Source organism: Nansenia antarctica (genome assembly GCF_963989245.1).
Source record: "Nansenia antarctica genome assembly, chromosome: 9".
In the NCBI taxonomy this organism is placed as follows: domain Eukaryota; kingdom Metazoa; phylum Chordata; class Actinopteri; order Argentiniformes; family Microstomatidae; genus Nansenia; species Nansenia antarctica.
The window spans coordinates 24,783,601-24,809,567 of record NC_137679.1 but is presented as its reverse complement, the minus strand read 5'-3'; the positions used below and the strand labels follow the sequence as shown (position 1 = coordinate 24,809,567).

Genomic DNA, 25,967 nt, shown 5'->3' with positions numbered 1-25,967 from the left:
GACTAGTTTGGTTTCCAATTGTTTAATTCTGGAGTTGTTTGAAGTTGCTTTAAGTAGGCTACACATAACTACATTATTTGCTAGTATATCTTGTAAATATCAGTGTGTCATACAAAAAAGTCCAACCAAACTTCTATATAGCTTTTTAAACTAAAGCCCTGTTACTGTGGGTCTCTTTTTCCTCACTTATGGTTGGAGTACAGTCTACAAGAGAGGCTTTGTTGTTTGTGGGACTTTCCATTGCACCAGTCCAGTCACAGATGGATGGGCAGGTGGAAATAGCCATGCCTGCTGTTAGAGCAACAGGCAACCCAGGGGGGCGTCTGACAAACACCTCACTTAACCTCTACTGCACTTCCTACAAGGCCTCTTTTGGTGAGATTTTTTTGGGATATGACATGCAATGACTTGATTCTATGATAGCATAATTACTGTATGCACATACAGAAACTGTACTCACACTCAATGAAACAGTATTTGTATTCATAAGAAAATCTCTTTACATCACAACTCTAACCACATTCATTTGTCTCACAGGCAAAGAGGGCTTCAGCCCTTGTTTGGGACATCATTATGGGACAGGCTACTCTGCTAACCTAAGACCTGCTATATACTACAGCCCAGGTTTAGACTACAGTGACAACCCTCAGCTTGGGTAAGACTTGGGGCAGGTGAGGGCTATCTTCACAGGTGAAGACTGGACGTGTTGATAGTGCTCCCATACTCACAATAACATGGAATGACATCAATACATAATGTGAGTGTATTTTTGTCCTGTACAGGCTCTCTCTATTGAACAACTTGCATTCCCAAACGAAACGTCATTTCCAGCCCTTGATCAGGCCTGATGGCTCAGAGGCCATGCCCCGGCCAAGTGGCAGGGTCAGAGAGAGTGGCTACCTTCAACTCAGGACTCACCCTAAAACAGTGAGAGAGATGGGAAAAGAGCAAAACATGGACAAGATGGAGGGACCAAGATGGAAGATTCTGTTAATATTTGTGTCTCTCATCCTCTCTTTTCCAGAGTGCATCTCTCCAGACAGAATACGAGGAGTACTTTGTGCCCCATCGGCCCAGACCACCAGGTACGCTGAGGGGCAGTATGGTGTAGTTAAATATGACATTTTGGTACATCTCATTAATTACATGTTTGCTATTTCTGTATCTGTCAGTTTCACATAAGCGCCAGCTAGTGGGTGACAAGGGAGAGAGCGGCTTCACTGAGGGAACGACTCTTCAGCCAAATACATTTCTGCCCCAAAATAGCTACTTGGTTAGTGCTGTGTCAAGATCTTAAATGCTATGAATTATGAATATGCAAGATCCTATATTGACACTTTCTATACTCTAGATGTATTGATAGTGTTTTAGTATGTGTTAGTATGTGTAACATGTATTAAACTATTTCCTTTCAATGCATGCATATTTGAAGAGTTTCATTTAAAAAGCTATCCATGTGCAAAATTGTTGGTCATGTTACATTTATTATAACAAATCGTGATATTCAAGATTGATTACAAAAATACAATAATTATGTAAGGACATAACATAACATAACTGTCCCAAGTATTATAACGATTTGCTGTGTCATGATAGCAATCATTTTAAAAGAAAGAAAGTGATATATACAGTACCAGTGAAAGGTTTGGACACACCCTCTCATTCAATGGTTTTCTTTATTTTTTTATTATTTTCTACATTGTAAATGAATACTGAAGACATCACAACTATGAAAGAACACAGAATTATGTAGTAAGCAAAAAAGTGGTAAACAAACCAGAATATGTTTTATATTTTAGATTCTTCAAAGTAGCCACCTTTAGCTTTGATGACAGCTTTGCACACTCTTGGCATTCTCTCAATCAGCTTGGTGTGTGTGTGTGTGTGTCAGTGGAAAAGGAAACTGAACACCGCCCAGCATTCTCTTCTCTAGAATACGTGGGAGAAAACCACAAAAAAGCAAAAGGTGGCTAATCCATATGTGTTCTTTCATAGTTTTGATGTCTTCAGTATTAATTTACAATGTAGAAAAGAATATATAAAGAAAGAAAAACCATTGAATGAGAAGGTGGGTCCAAACTTTTGACTGGTACTGTATATACTAACCCTTAACCCTTAATACCCACCCTATTTTTAAAATGATGAATATAGGTTTTTGCAATAAAACTCTTCATTTATAACTATAGTTAATATAGATATAAAAAGATAAATATGTTTTTATTCCCAGCTGTGCAGTAGTTATTTTTCTGTTTTTTACCCCCAATGTATTATCCCTCTGTTGTCATGCTGTAGACCTACTCTTTCTTTTCTTTTCTTTTCAACAGGGTGACCCTCGTCGTACAGAGAACTCTGTTATGAAAGCTGACTTCCTGCCAATATCCTTCCTTCAGGTGCACTCAGCATCCATGTCACAGTCAATATGTATCCATCTCTCACACTGTCTCTTTACGCAGTATGCAGCACTTACTGCCTCTTGTTGAGAGTATCAGTGAATGAAACTGAAAGCATTTAGTTAGCCTTTAAAAGGTTTGTGTTTGACCAGTATCTGTTTACTGTATGTGCCTCAGGGCTCTGAAATGTTCCCCAGGTTGGTGAGCCGTTGCCCTAGAGAGACAGGCTTCACCAGAGACACTGTGGATCCCCTGGCCTGCCCAGTATGTAGCCCAACCCTTATGTTGCCTCTCTCTGATCCTGTCAAAATGTACCTTTAAATAGATTCACATTGGAAAAGATAATGATGTTCAGCATATAAAACTTGATTTTAGGCTTCCCTGCTACCCGTCTCTCATAACCACAAAGGCAGTTCACCTGCTGAAAAGAAGTCTATTGGGATGAAGGTTAGACTGATTGCATGTTAATGAACATTGATTACATACTGTACAGTAAACATGTGTTTGTTGTAAGGGTAAACACCATTTTACATGTAGTGAAGGTTATTTATTGATGTAATGAAGGTTATACTGTATGGCTTTTGGTACAGTTTACAAGCTGTCAATTCTGTATATGATGAGATGTATTTGTTGACAGGAATGCTCAGGGTTCATTCTGAACACTCCCAACCTCAAAACTCTCTCACATCTCTCCCCATCCGACCCCTCATGTTTCCTCACTCACTATCAAAGCAGGTAAGTCTGTTTTTGTGTGTGGCAATATAATGTTGTGAATTTCTCTAGGCACTGCTTACCAATGTATGTACTACATATCTTTAGGTTTTGTGATGGTTCCGCATTGGAAAAGCTGAGGGCTGGCTGGACCTGGGGAGGTATACATAAGCATAGGAGCAATGGCTACACTGGGCGAGACACAGACAGGTAGGTGAAACATACTAACACAGTCATGCAGTCACATACACACACGCACGCACGCACGCACGCACGCACGCACGCACGCAGTTCAGTTACCCCAGCAATGGTGTGGACAGTGTGCCCTCCTTTGACTCATGTTACCTCTCTTTCACAGATTGAACCTTAGTGGATAATGACAGACTCCTGAGGTACTGACCCAAGGCCAAAGATCAGATTGCCTATACCGCCATCTTTTAAACCTGCTCATGGATGCATACATGAATATGTCATCAACACACAATTATCCATGCTCAGCTGACAATGTGCTGTACTGTATTTCCATTTCAATAAAATGTTGCTTCTGTCAGTTTGGCTGAATTCACACATGGCTTGCTGTCCATTCTGTTCTGAACTCTCAACACTTTTAAGTGGTGTTTACTCTCTCATGGAATGGATCATTTGTTACCATAGTAATGTCCATTTCATGAAAATGTAAATGTGGATATGAATGTGAATAATTTCCCTGTACTCATGCACTCAAAAAATGCTGGTTGAAGGTTAATACTTTAGTTCTGTGTGGTGTCTATGTCCTTCATTCATGTGAAAGGCTGCCTGTGTCCTGTTCATCTGAGACAGTCCTGTGCAGTGGGCCATGTGATAGGTGAAAGTGGGAGGCAGCCATGAAAGAGATGAGCTATTGTAGTTTCTACAGATGTTATGTCCTTGACCTACAGAGAATGTAAGAAGTATAAACTAATGAGCAAAATAATTAGATTCAGACCCAGTGTGCCACCGATTCCCATGAAGGTCTGGAGTTTGTCAAGGTGTTTAGCCACCCAGTCATAGCTATGGAATGAGGAGCAGTATACTGATCCTGTGTAGGATCATGCTTCTACAGCGTCATAGCATGTGTCATATACTGGCAGTAGAAATACTACTGGTCTGCCAGCCTCTCAAAATGTGCAGTAGTTTTACAGACTGTATCTACAGTAGTAAAAACAAACAAGGACTTACTATGTCAAAACATGAGACACATAAAAGCACACTAAATGCCTTACACTGCATCATTCATTGTCAGCTAGAGAGTAGATGGTAGATAATTCATTTATCTACCACCTGAAAAACATAACAAGAATGAGAGGTTTCATGTCCAAACAAGACCTTGAAAACTCATCCATGAATTTGTTTTGAGTATATTTGATTATTGTAATGGTCTACTAAGAGGCCTATCTAAAGGAGCTGTTCGTAAATTGCAGCTCATCCAAAACGCCGCTGTTAGGGTTCTAACAAAAACGAAGAAGTTTGAACACATTACACCAATCCTGATATCCCTACACTGAAATCTCTCATATAATTGAATTCTAAATACTCCTAATTGCATACAAATCACAAAATACATATCAGATCTCCTCCCACCCTATATTCCAGAGACTAATCAGATAATCATTCCAAGAGTGAAAACAAAACAGGATGCAGCAGCTTTCAGTCACTCTGCTGCATGCTCCAGGAACAAACTCCTTGAAGAAATCAAACAGGCCCAAACCCTAAAAATATTTAAAACTAAGCTAAAGACCGTCATGTTTTGCAGCAATTATGATTAAACACTAACACTTCTATCAATGTCTTTTTATCTGTTAACTATTATTTTATTAAATGTTTTATCTATTTACTTGCTTTTTATTCATTGTCTATTATCTTGTTAAATGTTTATCTATTTAATTGATATACTATATACCGGTAGGTGGAATATAGGGTGGGAGGAGATCAATATATATATTCTTGTCATTTTAATTTTCTTACTATCCTCTGAATGTATGAAATGTGCTATACAAATAAACTTGCCTTGCCTTGTCTTAATAGGTTTTTGAAGTGGCTTTGTTGAAATGAAATGAGACAACGGGGGGTTTACCACTATAACCCCCTGGAGGTTTTAACTACCGTATATGTTGTCCTTGGTGTGTTTAAACGGTCTGTAAAAAGTACAGATGGGGAATATAATCTGAGACTTGATCTTTAAGGATAATGTTGGTTGCAAACAGTCTTTATAAGGATATCAATGGATGTATAACTCACATAAGCAGATAAGCAGATACACAGCAATAGATCTATACAGCTGCGAATGCCACATGATACCATCCATAAATATTTCAACAGTTAGATAAATATTTTACTTTCAGTGAGATGTGAGAAATAAAAGATTGAGAGTGGATGGTACCGCACATACTGTGTGAACCCGATGGGGATAATGAAAACAAGAGAGAGAGGAGAGAGAAGGTATGAGAGCTAGGAGAAGTGGCTTATAGATGCAGTAGTGGGGGGAAGACAGACTGAAAGGCCTTGAAAGAAGGAAGTACAAACACATCCGGGGTCAGATGGAACTGACCGATCCTCTTCTCCTCATTCTTCTGAGTGTTACCTCCAAAGTGTTCCCTTCCTTCTTTGTTTTTTTCGGGGGACATTCCATCTCATGTTTAAAACTTCTCAGTCAACATGCCTTTTATGGAGAAGTACCCCAGCTATTCATCCCTCTCCCATCCTCCTCCTTCTCTCTCACTATTTTGGCACAGACATACCCATACAACTGCTAACACTCCACATTGGCAAGGGAGAGAGGTTGACTTTTGTTTAGGGTGTAATGAATACTTTGCAAATGATTCCAATATACGTCACACAGAGTGTCACACAGTAGTCTGTAAACAAGATAAATGGCGGAAATAAGATTACAACAGTAAATTGTACATTACAGAGATATTTACTTCTATTTACTACTGTAATGTGGTAAATCTATATGATTTCTGTTTCATTTATGTAGCTGAATGCCAACTGCCATCTCTCTAGTCTCCCTCAGTAATGTATGAATGATTGCCACAAACCTGATATACTCAATGATTATTTAATGAGGCAAGATTAGGTTTCCTGTGCACACATAATGCAATAGACAATGACAATACTGTATCACATTGCAGTAAAAGTATACCGCCATTTCAAAACACACACACACACACACACACACACACACACACACACACATACACACATCATCACCTGAGTCCTGCTCTGACTTGCCACTTTGCCACAGACCGAAATGGCAAAGACACTAACCTATCCATCATTTCATAATGTGCAGTTCATTCATCTTCACAGGTCAGTTAAAAACAGCAAATAATTTAGTGGCTCAACCCTGTTAGAGCTACAGTATGAAGAAAGTCCCACACAGTCAGTCTGGTTCACACGCTATATCCTAATGTACTATTACACCTCAACTTTCTCCAAAACAATTCACTTTGTAATTCCTGGGCTTTTGACCTTGTTTCGACCTCTCCTCCTTGCTCTGGTAGTACAAATTCATCAAGTAATAGAGGCATTGAAGGGAAGGGGCCTGTTATTAAGGCCCTCCCCTGTGCCTTTATGGGCCATCTAGCTCCTCCCCCTCCTCATACTCATAGTCCATGTCTGCTCTTTCATACTCCAGCTCCCCTCCCTCATACTCAAAGCCCTCCCCCTCACATATCAGCTCCTCCCTCTCATACTCTATACCCTCCTCATCATACTCCAGTTCAGCCCCATCATACTCTGTCACTGGTCTCTCTGAATCTTCGTCATCCTTTCTCTGCGAGCCGTCCTCCTCTTCCTCAGGTGCCTGTCCCACAGTCAGTACATCATTAGGAATGCGGCCGGGAGCAGAGTTGCTGTTCTTTAATATGCCGTGAATCACAGGCTCCTCCCCTTCCAGTGCCAATTCCTCTGCTTCCTTCTCTGCAGCCTGCCTCCGCCTCTCCTGCCTGCATGCCCGTTCCTGCAGCGCCTCCTCAGCCCCCTCCCCTACCAAGAGAACTTCCTCGCTCACCCTGGGAGGGCCTTCCACAGGGTTGTGGTCATAGGAGAAGAGGCGCAGGGCGGGCAGGCGGCTCAGGTTGGGGAAAACGGTGATCTTGTTTTTGTCTAGGTCTAATATCTCCAGGCTCTCCATGCGCAGCAGGACACGAGGGAACTCCTGGAAGCGGTTCCCATAGAGCCATAATCCCCGCAAAGCCTCCATGCGCCACAGGTCAGGAGGGAGCGTCCGCATGCGATTGTCCCCCATCTGGAGGGAGCGGAGATGGGGCAGGTCGTAGAGCAGACGGGGGAAGCGCTGGAAGTAGTTGCTCTCCATCCACAGGCAGCGTAGTCTCTGTAGGTTAGCCAGCTCTGGGGGGAGGCTCATTAGTCTGTTGCTGCCCAGGTACAGACGCGTGAGGTTACTCAACTGGCAGACGGCCAGTGGCACGTCCTCCATCTTGTTAAAGTCCAAAGCTAGAATTCGCAGACCATGCAGTTGGACAATGTTGTCAGGCAAGCTGCGCAGGCTGTTGCCACAGGCGTACAGCTTCTCCAGGTGCTCTAGAGTACACACACGAGAGGGTAACCGACGGAATTTACGGTAGCTCAGGTCTAACACGGGGTCTCCACTTTCAAACATCTCCTCCACCCCTAAGGGCAGCTCCCCCTCAACCTCCTCCTCTTTTTTCTTCTCTGCTATTTTGACTGTCTCCCCGTCTTCGTCCTTCTCCTCCTCTTCCTCCTCGTCCTTCCCGGAGGAGTTTCCCATCTTCTGACCCTGCCAGTCACGGTCTCCGGAGTGAGTCAGGATGGGGTCACTTGATGAGGCAGTGGCTGTGGCTGGTCAGCCCTGAGTTTGCCTGCCTTGAAGCAGTGGAGAAACCCAGTCACAGGACCAACAGTAAGTGGGGGCATGGTGCCTATCACACTCAGTGTTGCCACACAACAGCAGAGTGTATTGTAGGCCCCCACATTTTAGATGTCAAGTGTTTTTCCTTTCACTCTTCATTTAACTGCTTTCTATTCATTAAAACAACAGAATTAATTCTAATGTTCAACTACTAACGGAATAGTTCAAGTAGTGAATGTAGTAGTAGTAATAATAATAGTAGTAGTAATAGTAGTAGTAATAGTAATAATAATTATTATAATAATTCAACTGGACAAAATAAAGCTTAATTTTGATAAGAAAACATTTCTCTCGATGGCTATTTGCAATTCAGCAAAACCAGTTCGCTAACACATACACGCTACACAAACTTCCAACCGAGAGACCTTCACTTGGCGCATCCTATCTTCATCCGGAGGCAGTCCGTTCCTTCACTCCATGTAACTTTTCATTGAATATGTTTGCTTGTTGGACCGCAGGTTGTAAACATTTCGTTTAAGTTGTATAGATTTAATTCCAATCAACAGACAAAGGTCACCTGTTCCATAAGTCGAAGTGCGTAGCTGACAATCATCAGATGCACACGGTGAAAGTAGCCGTTCTGTCCCCGGGTTGAGGCCAGTAGCGGCTGGCTGGTGCCTCTGGTCCGTCGAGCCCAGCGCAGTGGCCAGGCTAGCAGCGGTGACCTGGCCAGCGGCAAAGTGAAACAGTGCAGCGAAGTGAAGTCCACTTTGGCACTGTCGCTTTGAGAACGCTGATTCGCACTATCACATTTCGGGCATAATATTAACACTTTGCGGTGCTAAAGTCACTGATTTTGCAAGTAAATATCTACCCGAAAAACTAACAGTCGCGGTCCACTCTCGTCTGCTGGTTAAACTATCCGTTCTCTCACCTCCTTCTCGGTTTAGAGGTTTGCGTACAACGTTGCCTAGGACTGTCTCTCTTCCCTAGCAACCGGAACAGGGCATTGTCAGACACATAAATCACATGGTAGAAACGTAGAGGGAGAGAGGGGGCAGAGGAGAGATGGGAAAGACCACATGATGAAATGTAGCTACATTTGAGTTGACTGCTACCAATACTTAGAACATTCCTAAAACTTACTGTACTGTAATTGTGACACAATATAATTTTGTTAGAATAGATTAGATATAAGCATATATATATATATATATATATATATATATATATATATATATATATATATATATATATATATATATATATATGTGTGTGTATATATAGATAGATATATAGATATATAGATATAAGCATTCAATAGCTCACATAACTCAACTGCTAACTGTGCACAATTTAGACTGTGGCTTTAATAGTGCACTTTAGTAGACCTATTCATAATCTGGAGACTATCCATATTACTTATGGAAGGGATGACATCACTTGTTCACTGCATTGCCTTCATAATGCCCTCTCCACTTATGTTGCAAAATCAGGGTTAGGTAATGTGAATACTGTGAGCCAATATAAACTGTAGTGGTGAAAAGAAAGCCTATGTGACATGACAAAAAGCGTGAAATAGCACAGCTTGGAGTCATAGTCATTGCTGGCTGGGGTTGTACAGTAACATACTGGGATTCAATATGGTGGTTTAGAGACTATTATTGATATTATTCTGACATTAAAGTGCATAGGCATTCAACAGACAAAACTCATATATAGGTACACTAAACAATATGTTCTTCAACAAGAGGTGCTGAATATAGGCCTACAACTATGATAAAATGATACCAGTTATACAGTAGTATTTACCAACATAGTGTGACTTGTTTCATTGTTCCAAAAATAAATTCGAGATACTATATCATCAAGATCAGAAAAAAAGAGAACAGAGGAGAGAGTCAGTCAATGTCAGAGGACAGAGCAGATTGTACAGTATCTCAGACAAGTGGGCGTTTCCTGATTGACTGTCTGTCTGACTGGTGGTAATGATGTGCTTAAAGATTATCCAGTAAATGCAAGGTCACAACTGTTAACACTTTTGCCTTGTGGATGAGCTCAGTGTGATGGGGACAAATAGGGAGATAGACGAAGGCGACACAGCAGTTGAGTATAATGCTGTCTGATATGAAGGGTACGAAAAGTGCTGATTTGCACTACTGGACTGAGATGACCCTGAAAAAAACAGGGGGGACTGCGCAGCAAAATATACAAGGCACTTTAGAGGGCAAATGGACCAAAGAAGAGAAGGGAACATTGTGACCAAAACAGTATTGGACCCACAGTATATATAAATACATCACGATAGTGTCAAGATCTTAAAAGATTGCATAACATATTGACACTAACAACGGGTTTGCCCTTCTAAAAAAGCCCATCTACAAAAGCTTGACAGTGGAGACATCTAAAAATCAAGAACTGAGGTCTTACTGAAATAATTGATGTTCCTATTTCACACCACAGGCCTTATGTAAAATGAGGATAAGGACACTGTGTTTTGACACATTAACTGAGCAGTGTGCTTTCAATCTTTGCACTGCATTTTTGCTCCATCTACTGGTGTAGCTCTGTAGTAATGTAAACGGAGCATGTTCAAGGTGAAAAAAGGGTGTCCAGTAGGTGGGTTGTAAATGCAATGACATATTAACATTTGTTATCTATATACAATATCGTGAAATCTCGACATTTTTATGATGCCAAATTCCCTCTTTAAAACTGGTGAATGACTTTCAACGTTGGATACACTATTTGTCATGACATTTGCCAATTCAAAGAGTTATTGCCATAGTAAAGCACTGCTGTGCATTTTAATCATCAGGAGTAGCCTAATGTCAGTGGATGTTTTTTATTTTTTATTTTTTTACCATGAATGACTCAGTGGCAGCACTTTAGGTCTGCTCAGCCTTGCATCAACGTCCTTTACCTCACGTGATTCATAGTTGTATTTGCATACAGATGTCCCATGAAACGCCCAGTATCTGTTTTCATTGGTGAATATGTACTTCAGTCACATAACCATATTGATGTCATTGCTTGATACTCGCTGAGGGCCTCGCTGATTGGTCACGATGTGTATTCATTAGTTTTCTGAACTGCCACTTTGACTGATGTGATGAGTGTTGATATTTGCCCCGAGACGGATATGTCCCGAAGAAATTAAATGTTGTTTTTGAACCATTGGGGGAAAGAATGTCACACTTCGTGAATTCACAATATTGCTCTTATATAAAACGATATACTTTGATATTGAAACATTTTCTGTGGACGGTGACATTTGATTTCTCCTCGAAGTCAAAATAGACTCTCCATGATATGCCTTAGCCCCATCTGTGACTAGGCTTCTATTAAATTGTACATTTCTAATTATAATTATTCAATGACTGTATACGTAGGCCTATGTCACCTGGCCTAACATTTGGTTAAAATAATGTTTGCTTCTTTATGATGTATTATTTTCATGCGGCCAAATATTGAGAAGTTATAAGTATAAGACGTTTATTACAAAGTAAGTAATATAATTTAAAACAGATGAAGTTACAGATAGCCTGCAACATCCTCTGAGTCTATATTTATAATTAAGACAGTATAATTATGACAATCCAGGTGTGAATATTTCTCGAAACCTCCACGGACAATAAGATGTATGCTACAGTATATTTTAATTTAGGAGAAAATGGATAAAGTAGTAGTATCAGGCTACATACACACGAGCGCACGGGCGTGCTCGCACACGCGCACGCGAAATATTCGGAAGGGCTGTTCTGAACCAATTGCAAATATGCCACTGATCCAGGAAATACGCGGATTGGACCAGAGACCCTCGAATGATCGGCTTGGAATTTTATAGTGAACGAGTAGGTGAATGACTAACTGAGCATTTTGGGAAGGATGATGGCCATGATGTTGGGATATATATGAGACAGTTAAACAAAAACGTATCTTTGTATTGATGAGAGAGGAGCAAAAAGGAGAAGGAGAAGAAGACATCTGGAAATGCTGGTAATATATTCTTGTAAAGCTGTATTATCTGTGTTAATTGTGATATGTTTCCCTTAGATTCTTATTTGCTCGTCATATTTTTGTATGGGTGTGACTTAGTGCCTGTGAAATTAAGTAGGCCTAATTATAGAGATGTATTCGATGCATGCTGTTATATCATATCGCCCTATAATAAAGTAATGTAGCGATCCATGTCACCGACGCCATAAACATATATGACTAGAAATGTATTATTATAGATGAATATATAAACATTTACCGCTGCTTTTGAAGAAGTAGAATATGTCAAAGAATTAATGTTGAAATTAATGATTTACGTCCTACTCCAAAACAGATGCGTAAAAGAAGGAGCCTCACCTCTAATAGCGCATCTCGTTTTTCTTCATTATTTATTGATAAAGATATTTCAATGTTCTTTGTCTTACTCCATCGTAAGCATACGCTTAGTGTTAGAATCCTCAGGCGAATGTACTGCCATAGTAGTGCAACAGGTTTGGAACACCACAATCGTATAGGCCTACAGGTTGCAGAATAGGTTGCATGTGAATTGCAATGATATATGTCTTTTTCTTTTCATTCGAACACTGACTAGAGATTTTTTTTCTTCTCTGGCACAGGGGTGTAAATCAGGCCATTTCATCACGTAGGTGTGACGCGGCAGCATCTTATTTCAGCACATTGACTGCCTGTTGCAGTTAACTGCCCTTGGCTGTGCAAGTGGACCCAGCTCAGTGATAGTGACTGACACTGGCTGTGCAGGTGGACCCAGCTCAGTGATAGTGACTGACCCTGGCTGTGCAGGTGTCCAGCCCAGTTATACTGTGAGTAATTATGGGGGGCGGGTGCCAGCAGACAGACCCTGGTGAGCCAGGCAGTGGGAGATGTAGCAATGTCTACACCTGGGAAGAAGTGCAGAGGCACTGCCACAGGAACGACCAGTGGCTGGTGATCAACAGGAAGGTGTACAACGTCACCCAATGGGTCAACAGGCATCCAGGTGGTATCCGGGTCATCAGTCACTATGCTGGGGAGGATGCCACGGTAACTAGGGCTTATGGCATTTTAACAACCTGTTTGTTTGTTCTCAAACATTATAATAAACATTTACAACTGATCTTTAGTTTAAAATATGTACATGTTTGTTTGTTATGCATATAGGTTCAAAATGTGCTGTTATAATCAGTGTATGTATGACATCACAGTTTTTGTGCGATCAATGTTTGATTCTAACCATCTATAGCAATATTGGATTATTGTATAATCACTAAAGTCATGTTGGAATCATTTTAGTTTTCTAGTACTGCCAAAACACAGGGCACACTATTTTCGTGAAACAATAAGTGAATCTCTGTTTTCTAGGATGCGTTTGCTGCTTTCCATCCTAATCCAAAGTTTGTGCAGAAGTTTCTGAAGCCCTTGCTGATTGGTGAGCTGGCAGCGACAGAGCCCAGTCAAGACCATAACAAAAATGTGAGGCAGATCTTTCCTCCCTATGACTACCACGCCCACTCAATGATATACTATACGTTTTTACAGGGATTTTGAGAGTGCAGAAAAGCATTATAAAAATGATATACAAAAAGTCTATATATCTAAAGTTAGCGTTACTATCAGCATCTGGAAGAGCAAGTGGGGCTATATTTAAAGTTAAAGTTTATATACAGTCAATTAACTAGTATCATCTACAATGAGCAGGTCATACAGTACTATCTTCCATGCCTGCTGTCTGTTTAGTTATTCATGAGTCTTTCTATCCTGGCACTCTTTAGATTTTTGTTACTCACATTTTCTTACCCATTACTCCTCCCTTCTTCTTTCCTCCCCATGTTTCTCTCAGTTTACATCCTCCACATCTTACTCATCCACTACCCCCATTCCCATTTCTCACCTTCATCAAGCCTCACCCTGACGTTTCTTGTTTGTCTACTTGTTTAGTTCTGTCTATTTTGATTTCCTCTGGCCTTAGGCTGCACTACTGCAAGATTTCCGGGCCTTGCGTGACCATGCGGAGAGGAAGGGATTGTTCCATGCAAAGCCCCTCTTCTTCTGCCTCAACCTGGGACACATTCTGCTACTGGAGGTCCTGGCTTTGCTACTTCTGTGGGCCTGGGGTACCAGCTGGATCCTGACCCTGCTGTGTTCTGTGATTCTGGCTACCTCTCAGGTAAGATTACATTCATATTACATATCATCATTATTGTCATTGATGATAAGTATCATAACAGTTAATGTTGTTGCATGTTGCATTTTTTTATTAGATTGTTGTTTAATTTTATTACAGGAGCTTGAATTGACTTTGTGAACAACATAATTAATAACTACCTCCTAAATTAATCTCAGTGTTTTTTCTTTCTTTTAGTCTCAGGCTGGATGGTTGCAGCATGATTTTGGGCACCTCTCTGTCTTCAAAAAATCCTCCTGGAATCACTTACTGCACAAGTTTGTTATTGGTCATCTAAAGGTATAGTACTAGGCACTGATGATACCTGTAACACTCTGCTGCTGTTACACTGTCGTGTCCAACCGGTGTAATTGACAATCAAAACATTTTCCCAGGGTGCTTCTGGTAATTGGTGGAACCATCGCCACTTCCAGCACCATGCAAAGCCCAATGTCTTCAGCAAGGATCCTGATGTCAACATGCTCCACGTCTTTGTATTGGGAGACTCACAGCCAGTGGAGGTATTATGACAGATACTGTGGCTGTGTTCCAAAATGTGACAGCAGCTGGTGAAAGTTGGAACAAGTCGGCAACCAATCAAAATGTTCAGACTTATATTCAGAAAAATTTATATAAATCAATATATAGTCAAGCTAAAATATTGCAATGCTATGGATTCGGTGAGTAATTCCCACTTCTATACACAGTATTGATTGTTGCCGACTTGTTGCCGCTTTCACCAGCTGCTGTCACAAATGCGTTCTTGCACTCTATCTAGAGCATATACCATACTTGGTATACTCTCTAGATAGAGTGCAAGAACACATTTTGGAACACAGCCAGAGATGTGATGTAGGAGAAGGATCTCAATCTGGAAAAGGACACAGATTTATTAGGGTGGAATCCTAATTTGAAATTCCTCACACGTACTGGAAATCACATCATCGCCCACATTTCCCACTGACATCAATGCAAGAGTCATGCAAATGAGTTACACTCGCGAATCTTGAGTTAGGATTCCATGCCTTACTGCTTAACTGTTCAACTATAACTACTGTATGATGCTGAGCAAAGTATCCAATGATGTTGTACTGTAGTACACTGAAATGAGATGCAGATACAGTAGGTTACACTTAGTACTACAGTACATCATTAACCAGCTTACTTGATTTTTCTGTCTATTGTAGTATGGTATAAAGAAGTTGAAGTACATGCCCTACCACCACCAACACAAGTACTTCTTCCTCAGTGAGTTTGTTTTATTTAATTTAAAATATATAAAACATATATAATGATATTAGAAGATATTAGAACGATTCCCAATGCTTTAGGAACGTTTAGGAGCTTTTTCTTGATTGCTTGAGCACATTTATTGAAACAGTATTCAACATTTCATAACGGTTAACAGGTTCCCCTGAAACGTTTGCCAAAACACAACATTTATTTTTCAAAATGCACTACAACTCTCAAAACGCACATACAAATCAGTATCCTTTGTCAACTAATGAAAAGTTCAATCCACCATTAATTTCACAATGGCACACTAAATAGTAACTATACTCGTCAAACATTGCAGGTTGGACAACTTTAATTTGTAAACAAAGGTAAGAATTTCACTCAGAAAAGCAGAAAGACTTTGTACTATATAGTTTATGGTAGTACTGCAGCTGTTAATATGATTGATACCATAGATTGATACTATAAATATAAATCAAATTAATCTAAAATATTCAGAATCAAGCAGGTTACAACAACAACAACAACAACAACTACAACTACAACAACAGCAACAATTGCATTACTGTAATACAACAATATTTACAGTAATCTATTCTCTCCTGTCTGCCAGGCCACATGTTACGTTACTATTTCATTTGTGATTACAGACTGATTGTAAGTTTAACTGTTGAGCGATGAGAGATGAGATGTATGAGGTAGAGATACACTATAATGGGAGAAGTAGCTGCAGCATATGCTGTAAGGAAATATATATTTTTAAATGTACACTGTTTGCACTGTTTTGCAAAAAGGTGCTTAACATTTGAATTTTGTGTGAAAGCAATGACTTACTGGTTTGCTGAAAACGTTACTGTTGTTCTCATGTGCAGTATGTTATTGCCGTGGCCATGTGAACTTCAGTTTCATACAAATGGTGTAAGAAAATGTTATGTTTATGATTCGATGAGTTTATTTGAGCATCATACACATTTCATGGTGCCCATTCATATGTGTTTGAAACCATTTGTCCTGAGACAATATAGAAATTCAAATAAAGTGAATTTCTATATTGCCTATAGAACAGAACAAATGGTTTCAAACACATACAATTGTAGTCAAACGTTTACATACACCGTAGCCAAATATATTTAAACTCAGTGTTTCACAATTCCTGACATTTAATCCTGGTAAATATATCCTGTCTTAGGTCAGTTAGGATCACTAATTTATTTTAAGAATGTGAAATAGTAGAGTCAGAATTGTCAGAATAGTAGAGAGAATGAGTTATTTCAGCTTTCATTTCTTTCATCACATTCCCAGTGGGTCAGAATTGTACATACAATTAGTTAGTATTTGGTAGCATTGCCTTTAAATTGTTTAACTTGGGTCAAACATCAGATCAGAATCAGAATCGCTTTTAGTACACAAGAATCTTCGGCTTTGGTTCCTCAACATGGCATTGCAGCATCAAGATACAAAATCACAGTAAAGTAAATAAGTAAAATAAGTAATACTACAGTGGCTTTGATAGTGCAAAAAATTTGATGGCCACAAAAAATTGGTGGAATTTTGCCCCATTCCTCCTGACATAACTGGTGTAACTGAGTCAGGTTTGTAGGCCTCCTTGCTCACACATGCTTTTTCAGTTCTGCCCACAAATGTTCTGTATGATTTAGGTCAGGGCTTAGTGATGGTCACTCCAATAACTCCGATAACTCATTTATAAAAAAGTACTTGAACGTCATCTTTGACTTTCACGTAAGCACATTTTTCTAAACGGACGTAAGCATTATTTATAAAACGAGCAGCGCTTGTTTAACATTGCGTACGTGCTTCCTTCTATAAATACCAAATATACTTTAAATTGAACGCAGGTGAATAGAGGCTGAATTAAGCCAAGTGCTATAAATATAGGGTAGGCGTTATAGGGATGCCTCCCCCTCATCCCCCCTCAACTTGAGTGCTGCTTATACTGTAATAATATAATGGTCTTATTCTTATCAGGTGAAAAGAATAATCCTGTATAATTTAGCGCATAGCCGGGCAAGATCCGTTGTGGAACGCACTAGGCATGTTGATGGGGAGATTGACAGCTCCGGAGGGATATAAAGAAAGACTGAAATACAATCATAAACATCAGTTCACTTTAAATCTTGAATTAAACAAATTTTCTCGGCTGATAACAACATCGTTAATTTTATTACGAGCCACATTCACTTCGCATGAATTACAGTATAGGCAGTGCGGCTCACATGCCTGTAATAACTCTGCATAACCAGTAGGTAATGTGCGTAAGGTGAATACTCAACGTAGAGCTACGATCGTTTCCACGGTCAAATTGACTCACGTTGAAATTGTATGAATCACTACGTTGACGTGGTTTTCTACGTACGACACGGGTAAGATCAAAATGATCCAAAATTGATCTAAGTACTTTCTATAAATGAGGCCCCTTGACTTTGTTGTCCATAAGCCATTTTGCCACAACTTTGGAAGTATGCTTAAGCCCAATTTATACTTCTGCATCGAATTTACGCGCGGCTACGGCGTAGCCTACGCAAGGGCTCTCCCAGTTTATAGTTCTGCGTTGGTCAGTCCGCGTCGCGTTGGTCGGTGTACTCATAGTGGCATAATAGCATCAAAAAACGTATTTTTGTTATGCTTGTTGTAAAGAAAATGTCTATAATGCATTGAAATGACAGTAAACTAAGATAATAAGATGGTTATCCTCATTTTTCAAATCTTTATTAATAAGTAATTACAGAAAACGTAAATGACATTTCTGTCATGACTTCCGCATTTACGAGAGAGTCGGAATGTGACGCTAGCAAGCGGACCAATCACAGTTCTTATAGATAACTTTACATTAAATATGTCTATCATAAATATCATTGAACAGCCATGGGGCTCCCTGTAACTAATCATGTATTTCTAAATAAACAGGATTGTGCATCTTGTAAATATGATTCGCGCTCCTTATAGGAAGGCTGTGCCTGACGCTTCCATAGGGCGCTCCGTTGGAATGGTGTACTCATAGCGGCATAATAGCGATTTTTTTGTTTGTTATGCTTGTTGTAAATAAAAGTTCCATGATGCATTGAAATGACATTAAACTAAGATAATGCGATGGTTATCATAATTTTTCAAATCTTTATTAATAAGTAATTACAGAAAAAGTAAATGACATTTCTGTCATGGCTTCCGCATTTTGGCCTACGAGAGAGTCGGAATCATGTCGCAGCCTACGGCGTAGGCTGCGGGCCTACGCAAGCTACGGCGTAGGCTACGCCGTCGATTTTACGCAGAAGTATAAATTGGGCTTTAGGGTCATTGTTAATTTGGAAGACCCATTTGCGACCATCCTTCCTCATGATGCCATCTATTTTGTGAAGTGCAGCAGTCCCTCCTGCAGTAAAGCACCCCCACAACCTGACGCTGCCATCCCCATGCTTCACTAATGGTGTTCTTGGCTTGCAAGCCACCCCCTTTTTCGTCCAAACATAACGATGGTCATTATGGCCAGACAGTTACATTTTTGTTTCATCAGACCAGAGGACATTTCTCCAAAAAGTAGGATCTTTGTTCCCATGTGCAGTTGCAAACCATAGTCTGACCTTTTTATGGCGGTTTTGGAGCAGTGGCTTCTTCCTTCCTGAGTGGCCTTTCAGGTTATGTCGATATAGGACTTGTTTTACTGTGGATATAGATACTTTTGTACCTGTTTCCTCCAGGAGCTTCACAAGGTCCTTTCTTTTGTTCTGGGATTGATTTGCACTTTTCACACCAAAGTCTGTTCATCTCTAGGAGAACGTGTCTCCTTCCTGAGCGGTATGACGGCTGCGTGGTCCCATGGTGTTTATACTTGTGTATTATTGTTTGTACAGATGAACGTTGTACCTTCAGCCATTTGGAAATTGCTCCTAAGGATGAACCAGAGTTGTGGAGGTCCACAATTCTTTTTTTAAATTATTTTTTTACATATTTTATTGGCATTTTTGTAATCATCACAAATCATTATAGCAGTAACATTTTTTCCAATAATGATCCCTCCCCACCTCCATTCAGGTATATCTGTGGGGATGGTTCTGTTATGTCGTAGCATTTCTGAAATTACTCTAATAAGATTTCCAGTAGTCCTCTAGTTTCGGGCATTCTATCACATGTGTCTACTATATTTGGGTATATCTTGGCGAGTCTAGATTTATGCTCTATGAACTATTTTGAAATATTATTAGTTGGAATTTTGCACAAGATGAACAAGATTTTATTTCTTCCATTGCCTCAGTCCACTGGTCATCAGATATGATAATGCACAGTTCTGTTTCCCATTCTGTGTTAATCCTCATCAAAGCCGGGGGTGTATCTGGAGCTAGGAGGTCATAAGAATGAAATGTGTTGTCTTGCCATTTTTGCCACTGATGAAAGTTGGTCAATTCCCGAAGAGGGAGGAGCATCTGGAAATGAAGATATGTTTGATTTAATGAAGTGCCAAATTTGAAAGTACCTAAAAGAGGTCTGATTGTTGTAGGTTGAAGGTAGTACACAGCTGAGCGAAGCTGGAGAATGTGCCATCCCTGTAGAATTCACCAATTGTGCTAAGACCTTGTCTGTCCCAAAGAGAGAATCTGGCATTGATCCTAGCAGGTTTGAACAGCTCATTATTGCATATTGGAGTATTAAGGGAGAGCATATTCCAGCCAAAGTGTTGTTTGATTTGTTGCCAGATTCTATCCAAAGTGGATATGACTAATTTGGTAACCCCAACCCGCCCTCCGATCTGTCCCTCTGTAATAAGGATTTTTGAAGCCTTGGAGTTTTATTGCTCCATAGATACACTGTCAATGCTATGTAAGAAGGACTTCCTTCATTTCAGTCAATTCATTTTAATACACTGCATTCTTCCTGCGAGTGTGAGCTGTAAGTTGGTCCACTTTTGCAGTTGTCAGGGAAATGTTGTCGGGGAAAGGGTGAATGGCAAATGGCAAATCAGACTGTGTGATATGTGTGATATCCCCTGCTGGGGGGGGGAAATATCGTTTTCCTATATTGAACTTATACCCAGAGAACGTACCAAAAGTTTGGTGAGTGTCTAGGATATGAGGGATGGCTCTTTTTTGGTTCAATACATAAAGTAGCAGGTCGTCTGCATACAAGGACACTTACTAGCTCTCGTGATGCCTGGGATTAGTCCATTGGTCTTTAGTGCTATGGACAAAGGCTTGATAGCTATGAAGAAGAGGAGGGGTGACAGCGGACACCCTTGGCGTTTCCCCCGTATCAAGGGGAAGAATTTGGACCTGATAGTGTTGGTGCATACGCATGTTTGTGGGGGTGTGTACAGTAATTGTACCCAGGAAATAAAGTGCTCCCAAAGTGAAACCAAATTTCTTTAGGGTAATGAATAAATAGTTCCATTCTACCCGGCAAAGGCCTTTTCAGCATCTAAAGAGGTGACACCTTCTGAAACAGTCGTTGAGGCTGGATTAAGAGGCTGGATTATTATATTAAGAAGCCATCGCACATTTGTGAATGAGCAGTGCTCGCACAGTCAATTTAGTGTATGTGAACTTCTGACCCACTGGAATGTGATGTAGTGAATTATAAGTGAAATAATGTTTGCAATTGTAAACAATTGTTGGAAAAATTACTTGTGTCATGCACAAAGCAGACTTGCCACAACTATAGTTTGTTAACATGAAATCTGTGGAGTGGTTAAGGAAATTTGTTTTAGTTACAAAATGTATGTAAACTACCTACTTCAACCGTATGATTGGGCACCATGAAAGATGTAAGACGCTAAAAAACCAGAATCAAATCATAAACATAAATTACTGTCAACTGATGTAACTACAATAGGTGCTCTTTCACCTCTCTCTCTCAGTTGGACCTCCGCTGCTCATTCCAGTGTACTTCCACATTCAGATATTGCGCACAATGTTTTCACGTCGGGACTGGGTGGTGAGATGTCATTCCAACTAACTTACTAATTCTTTGAGAAATGACTGGTAAAGTAATTGCAGTAGTATTGATGTTGTATTCATACCAATGACACTAGAACAAGCTTTCTCCCCTCTAAAGGATCTGACATGGTCGATGACTTACTACCTTCGCTACTTCTGCTGTTTTGTCCCCTTCTATGGTCTCTTTGGCTCAGTCGTACTCCTCAGCTTTGTCAGGTAAAGTGAAATGAAACAAACTCACATACAGTGTCTGCGGATATGTACATATTTATTTTATGTTTATTCTATAAGATTTTAACACAATATCATGACTTCATGATGATTCATTTCATGCACTGTATGCAGATTTCTGGAGAGCCACTGGTTTGTTTGGGTCACACAAATGAACCACCTCCCTATGGAGATCGACCATGACAGACACCAGGACTGGCTGACCATGCAGGTAAAATGCCATGGCCCATAAACTCAATTCCTCCACTTGCTTCTTACTCAAAGCGATTTTGACGAGAAGATCAAGGTTCCTCCCCTTAGATATTCTATAGCCTAGTGTGGTCATCCTCAATCTTCCTGTAGAGGGTCCTAATGCTCATATGTCTCTTTCTGGTTTAGTTGAGTGCCACCTGCAATATTGAGCAGTCACCCTTCAATGACTGGTTTAGTGGCCATCTTAACTTTCAGATTGAACACCAGTAAGTGAAATAAGTTACTTTTTCTGATAGTCAAATTCAGTTTGAATATGATTCTGTGCAAAAACACATGTGAGGTTCTAATACATTGGGACCTTTGCTGTCTCTCTCTCTCCCTAAGTCTGTTTCCCACCATGCCCCGTCATAACTACTACCATGTGGCCCCTCATGTGCGTGCTGTGTGTGAGAAATATGGCATTCCCTACCAGGTCAAGACTTTGAGGCAAGGTGTCATTGATGTTGTGAGGTAAGAGGTGACATCACACATGCCCTTCATACAGAGGAATGCAGTGGGTGTCTTATTGTATACGTATGTAGGCCTACATGTACTGTGTTTATATTGTTCAGTATGTTTTGTATACAGTATACAATATTGCTAGTTAGCCAGTCAGTCAGTCAGTTAGTCAGTCATTCAGTCAGTTTACTTTCATGTCCGTGTTTGTCACCCCTGCCCTCTTCTTATTTCTTCCCCAGGTCACTGAAGAAGTCTGGGGACCTCTGGCTTGACGCATATCTTCATAAATGACTCTAATGACTGTATCAAACTGGTTGTGTTGTTTGGAATATTCCCCCAGCCAATTCAATTAAAATCAGAGCACTCCCATGTAAATCACACCTGGATGGCCTATTGGTCATTGTTTACATTGTTGTGCAGTATTTTTTACCGTAAAAAAGTGTTAGTGTTGATGTAATCAGATTTTTAAAAAGAACGTTGTTTGCACTACACTATCGATATCATAGGGCAGTCAGTAAAATGCTGTCTGAAATCATTTACATTTTTTAAGAATAAACATTTTGTATCTGGTATAGTAAAATACCACCTTAATGAATGACAAGACAATCATGTTTGTGTGATGCTGTACTGTATAATGGGAGTTGCACAGTGGTGCTGTTTTATTGACCAGTGGAGGCTGGTTGAGGTAGACGTCTAAAGACAGGCACATTGTCATGCGTCGAATGGAATGAGGAATGATATCAAACACACTCCATTCCATTGAGCCCGTTCTCTGATTTCCTTCCACCAGCCTCCCCTGGTTATTGACGAGCTTGTCTTGCAATTTGTGATTTGCTCTGCTCTGTTTTGCCTCTGTACAGTAACAGTATGGTAGTTTCAGTCTGTATATGGGGAGCTCGCTCTGTCTTAGACTGTTTATAAAGAAAGCTGACTGCTTCATTAGCCTCATTCCAACTAGAATAAAATGAGACTGATGATTGTTTCCCCAGTGTTTGTCTAATTATCAAGTTTTAAGATACGTTTTTCAGACTGGACAGATTCCACACTGTTATACTTTCATGATAAAAGCAGCATAGTAGCCTACATGAGTTCTATAGAAAAATGAACATGAAACAGATTGTCTACCAAGTACGTTTTTTTATTAAGACTTTATCTTCAAATTCTTAACCATAGCAATATTTACACAATCACATTGAATCCATCTTTAAAAAACGGAATTTCAATGTTTAAAATCCAGGACAATCGGTATGTATGTAGCCATTTTCCTCAAATTATTCAGTATACATATCATGCTGCAAATTATAAACAGTTTAGTAGACTTAACTGCCATGGACAATTACATCATGCAGTATCATTGTACCTCATGCTTTAAACACAAGCGCTGCAGTGTGATCAAGAACAACATTTTATGCCATTGACTAATTAAATATTTTCTAGCCTTGAGTGACAACATAGAAGTGACATACTGCATATAGCTACTTATCCATTACGACTGTATGAATAACAAATTCCATATGTTCAGACTATGTTTTATTATTGCAAGGATACATATGTAAACAGAACATTATGACAATTATTTGGTTAATATCTGAAAGCGTATTTCATACACCCTGGCACAGAGATTGTAATATGCAATAGAAGAGGTGGATGTAGTGGAAAGGTAAGCTGAATTGTAGTACTGTACATTCCAAGGTTATTGGTTAATAGCTGCAATATGGATAGTGGATATGAGAAAGTACTGCATCGGCACTGCTCAAAGCTTCTTCATCTACGATGGATACTTTATGTCTATAGTCAGTAAGCTGCTGACTGAATGTTTCTTCATCATATCACATATATATATGTATGTTGCTATCAGCTATTTGAACATGAACATTTAATTCAATGATATATATACACATTAAAGACCTTATGTAGACACAGAATTTTCTATTTGATTTACTAAATAATATGTTGGACGATTAAAGACCCAAGTGATACTGTAAATCAGGGAGACAACCATGCACTAGCATGCATGCATGCTTGCACACACACACACACACACACACACACACACACACACACACACACACACACACACACACACACACACACACACACACACACACACACACACACACACACACACACAGTCTTACTGTGCAGACATTCATATACAGTATCCCTCTTCTTCTCATAAAGCACACACATACACATATACATAGTAGTAAGACAAAGCAGCAAAAAGCTGAATGATTCGAAAAGTAAATAATTGAAGGCAGAAATACATATACACATTTACTAACAATACAAATAAATATACAATTAAAAAAATGTATATAACAACATTTCAGTATATGCCAATATTAACGGTAGATTGTCTGATAAAAAGCTTGAGTTATGTTATTGAAAGGGAGGAAGGCTTCTGGTTGGATGGTAATGCAGGGGTAGTGATAATGACCAGCCATAATGGCCTGTGATTGGTTGACAGTCAGTCATCCTGTTCAGTCCTCGCTGGTAGAGCCAATCTTCTCTTGTCTCCGTCTCATGATCTCTTGGAGCTCTGAGTCCCCACTGCTCTTCTGTAAAAAAAAAAAAAAACAGCAATCACAGTTTCAGGTGATTACTGTTGTACAGTAGGTCCTACAGTATGACTGTCATAACATTTGCTCTACTAAAGTACTATTCTCCAAAGGGCAGAATACAAATGTGTATCTTGTGTGTGTGTGTGTGTGTGTGTGTGTGTGTGTGTGTGTGTGTGTGTGTGTGTGTGTGTGAGTGTTAGACTGACCTCCAGCTGGGCTTTCTGAACAGTGATCTGGCTGTAGACGCGTGAGCCCTCGTCCCCACACACGGCCTTCAGCTCCTCCTTGTTGAGAGAGAAGAGCTGAGCTCCTGTCAGGATGCCCAGACACTCCACCGTCCTGGTGGAGCAGGGACACAAAACACATAAAACCCATTAGTTTGATATTGGTTCTCTAGTCTTTCAATCAGTAATTCAGACTTGAAAAGAGAGGTTATGTACAGTAATTAATTTCAATTAATTTAATCATTTAGCAGACACTTTTAATCCAAAGCGACTTACAATTACGAATTACAGGGACATTCCCCCTGGAGTAACTGAGGGCTAAGTGCCTTACTCAAGGGCACACTAGTAGTTGTGTGGTTTCAGGCGGGATTTGAACTCACAACCTTCTGACCACAAGTCCAACTCACTATCCACTAGACCACCACTACCCCTTCACTACCCCCTAGTAATGTAGAGCAGTGTTTCTCAAACCTCTCCTCAGGGACCCCCAGCCGCTCCACATATTTGATCTGTTCCACCACCAGCACACCTGATTCAACTAATCAAGTTCAAACCATAATTGCTTTGTACTTGATTAGTTGAATCAGGTGAGCTGGTGGTGGAACAGATCAAATATGTGGTGTGGCTGGGGCGCCCCAAGGAGAGGGTTGAGAAACACTGATGTAGAGTATCTAGTCTAGCTAGAGGAGATAACTGGTTGGTGATTGGGGATACTGTGACCTTTTGCAGAGCCATGCAATTATGAGCACTTATCTTGAATAACTGAGAGAGCTGATACTAATCAACCCTATTAAATCAACCCTAATCTCCATAGCACTACACTAATCTAAGTTTAATAAGAGGACTATAATACCATAAACTGCTGTATCTTTGTTGAGTGCAAAGGGTCTTCATAATAAAGTATATACACACACATGCACACACACACACACACACACGCACACACACACACACACACACACACACA

At 40.1% G+C, this 25,967-nt stretch overlaps 4 protein-coding genes across 6 annotated transcripts in view; 2 read left to right on the top strand and 2 right to left on the bottom strand.

The window, feature by feature from the left end:
- Positions 1 to 260: 260 nt before the first annotated feature.
- saxo4 (stabilizer of axonemal microtubules 4) lies at positions 261 to 3,315 on the top strand (the record flags this gene model as incomplete). The annotated part of the gene is made up of 10 exons (XM_080539644.1): positions 261 to 375; positions 538 to 655; positions 783 to 927; positions 1,025 to 1,085; positions 1,173 to 1,273; positions 2,325 to 2,390; positions 2,568 to 2,654; positions 2,766 to 2,837; positions 3,028 to 3,125; positions 3,210 to 3,315. 10 exons carry the CDS (start codon positions 261 to 263, stop codon positions 3,313 to 3,315), a joined length of 969 nt encoding a protein of 322 aa, XP_080395770.1.
- Positions 3,316 to 6,690: 3,375 nt separating this feature from the next.
- Positions 6,691 to 7,872, bottom strand: lrrc10b (leucine rich repeat containing 10B; the record flags this gene model as incomplete). Its single annotated transcript, XM_080538768.1, has 1 exon — positions 6,691 to 7,872. The coding sequence occupies one exon, from the start codon at positions 7,870 to 7,872 to the stop codon at positions 6,691 to 6,693; it is 1,182 nt and encodes a 393-aa protein (XP_080394894.1).
- A 4,911-nt stretch (positions 7,873 to 12,783) lies between these two features.
- fads2 (fatty acid desaturase 2) lies at positions 12,784 to 22,503 on the top strand (the record flags this gene model as incomplete). Its single annotated transcript, XM_080538915.1, has 12 exons — positions 12,784 to 12,993; positions 13,312 to 13,422; positions 13,919 to 14,116; positions 14,312 to 14,413; positions 14,509 to 14,634; positions 15,301 to 15,361; positions 21,213 to 21,289; positions 21,410 to 21,507; positions 21,637 to 21,733; positions 21,901 to 21,980; positions 22,099 to 22,224; positions 22,452 to 22,503. 12 exons carry the CDS (start codon positions 12,784 to 12,786, stop codon positions 22,501 to 22,503), a joined length of 1,338 nt encoding a protein of 445 aa, XP_080395041.1.
- An 840-nt stretch (positions 22,504 to 23,343) lies between these two features.
- The window catches only part of eps8l2 (EPS8 signaling adaptor L2), a gene marked incomplete at its 5' end in the record, with an annotated part of 36,121 nt that continues 33,497 nt past the window's right edge, over positions 23,344 to 25,967 (bottom strand). For all 3 annotated transcript variants that reach the window (XM_080539950.1, XM_080539948.1, XM_080539949.1), the window contains 2 exons: positions 23,344 to 24,773; positions 24,983 to 25,115. In XM_080539950.1, coding sequence (XP_080396076.1) covers positions 24,696 to 24,773; positions 24,983 to 25,115 — 211 coding nt within the window. In that variant the 3' untranslated portion in view covers positions 23,344 to 24,695. The remainder of the gene's footprint in view (positions 24,774 to 24,982; positions 25,116 to 25,967) is intronic.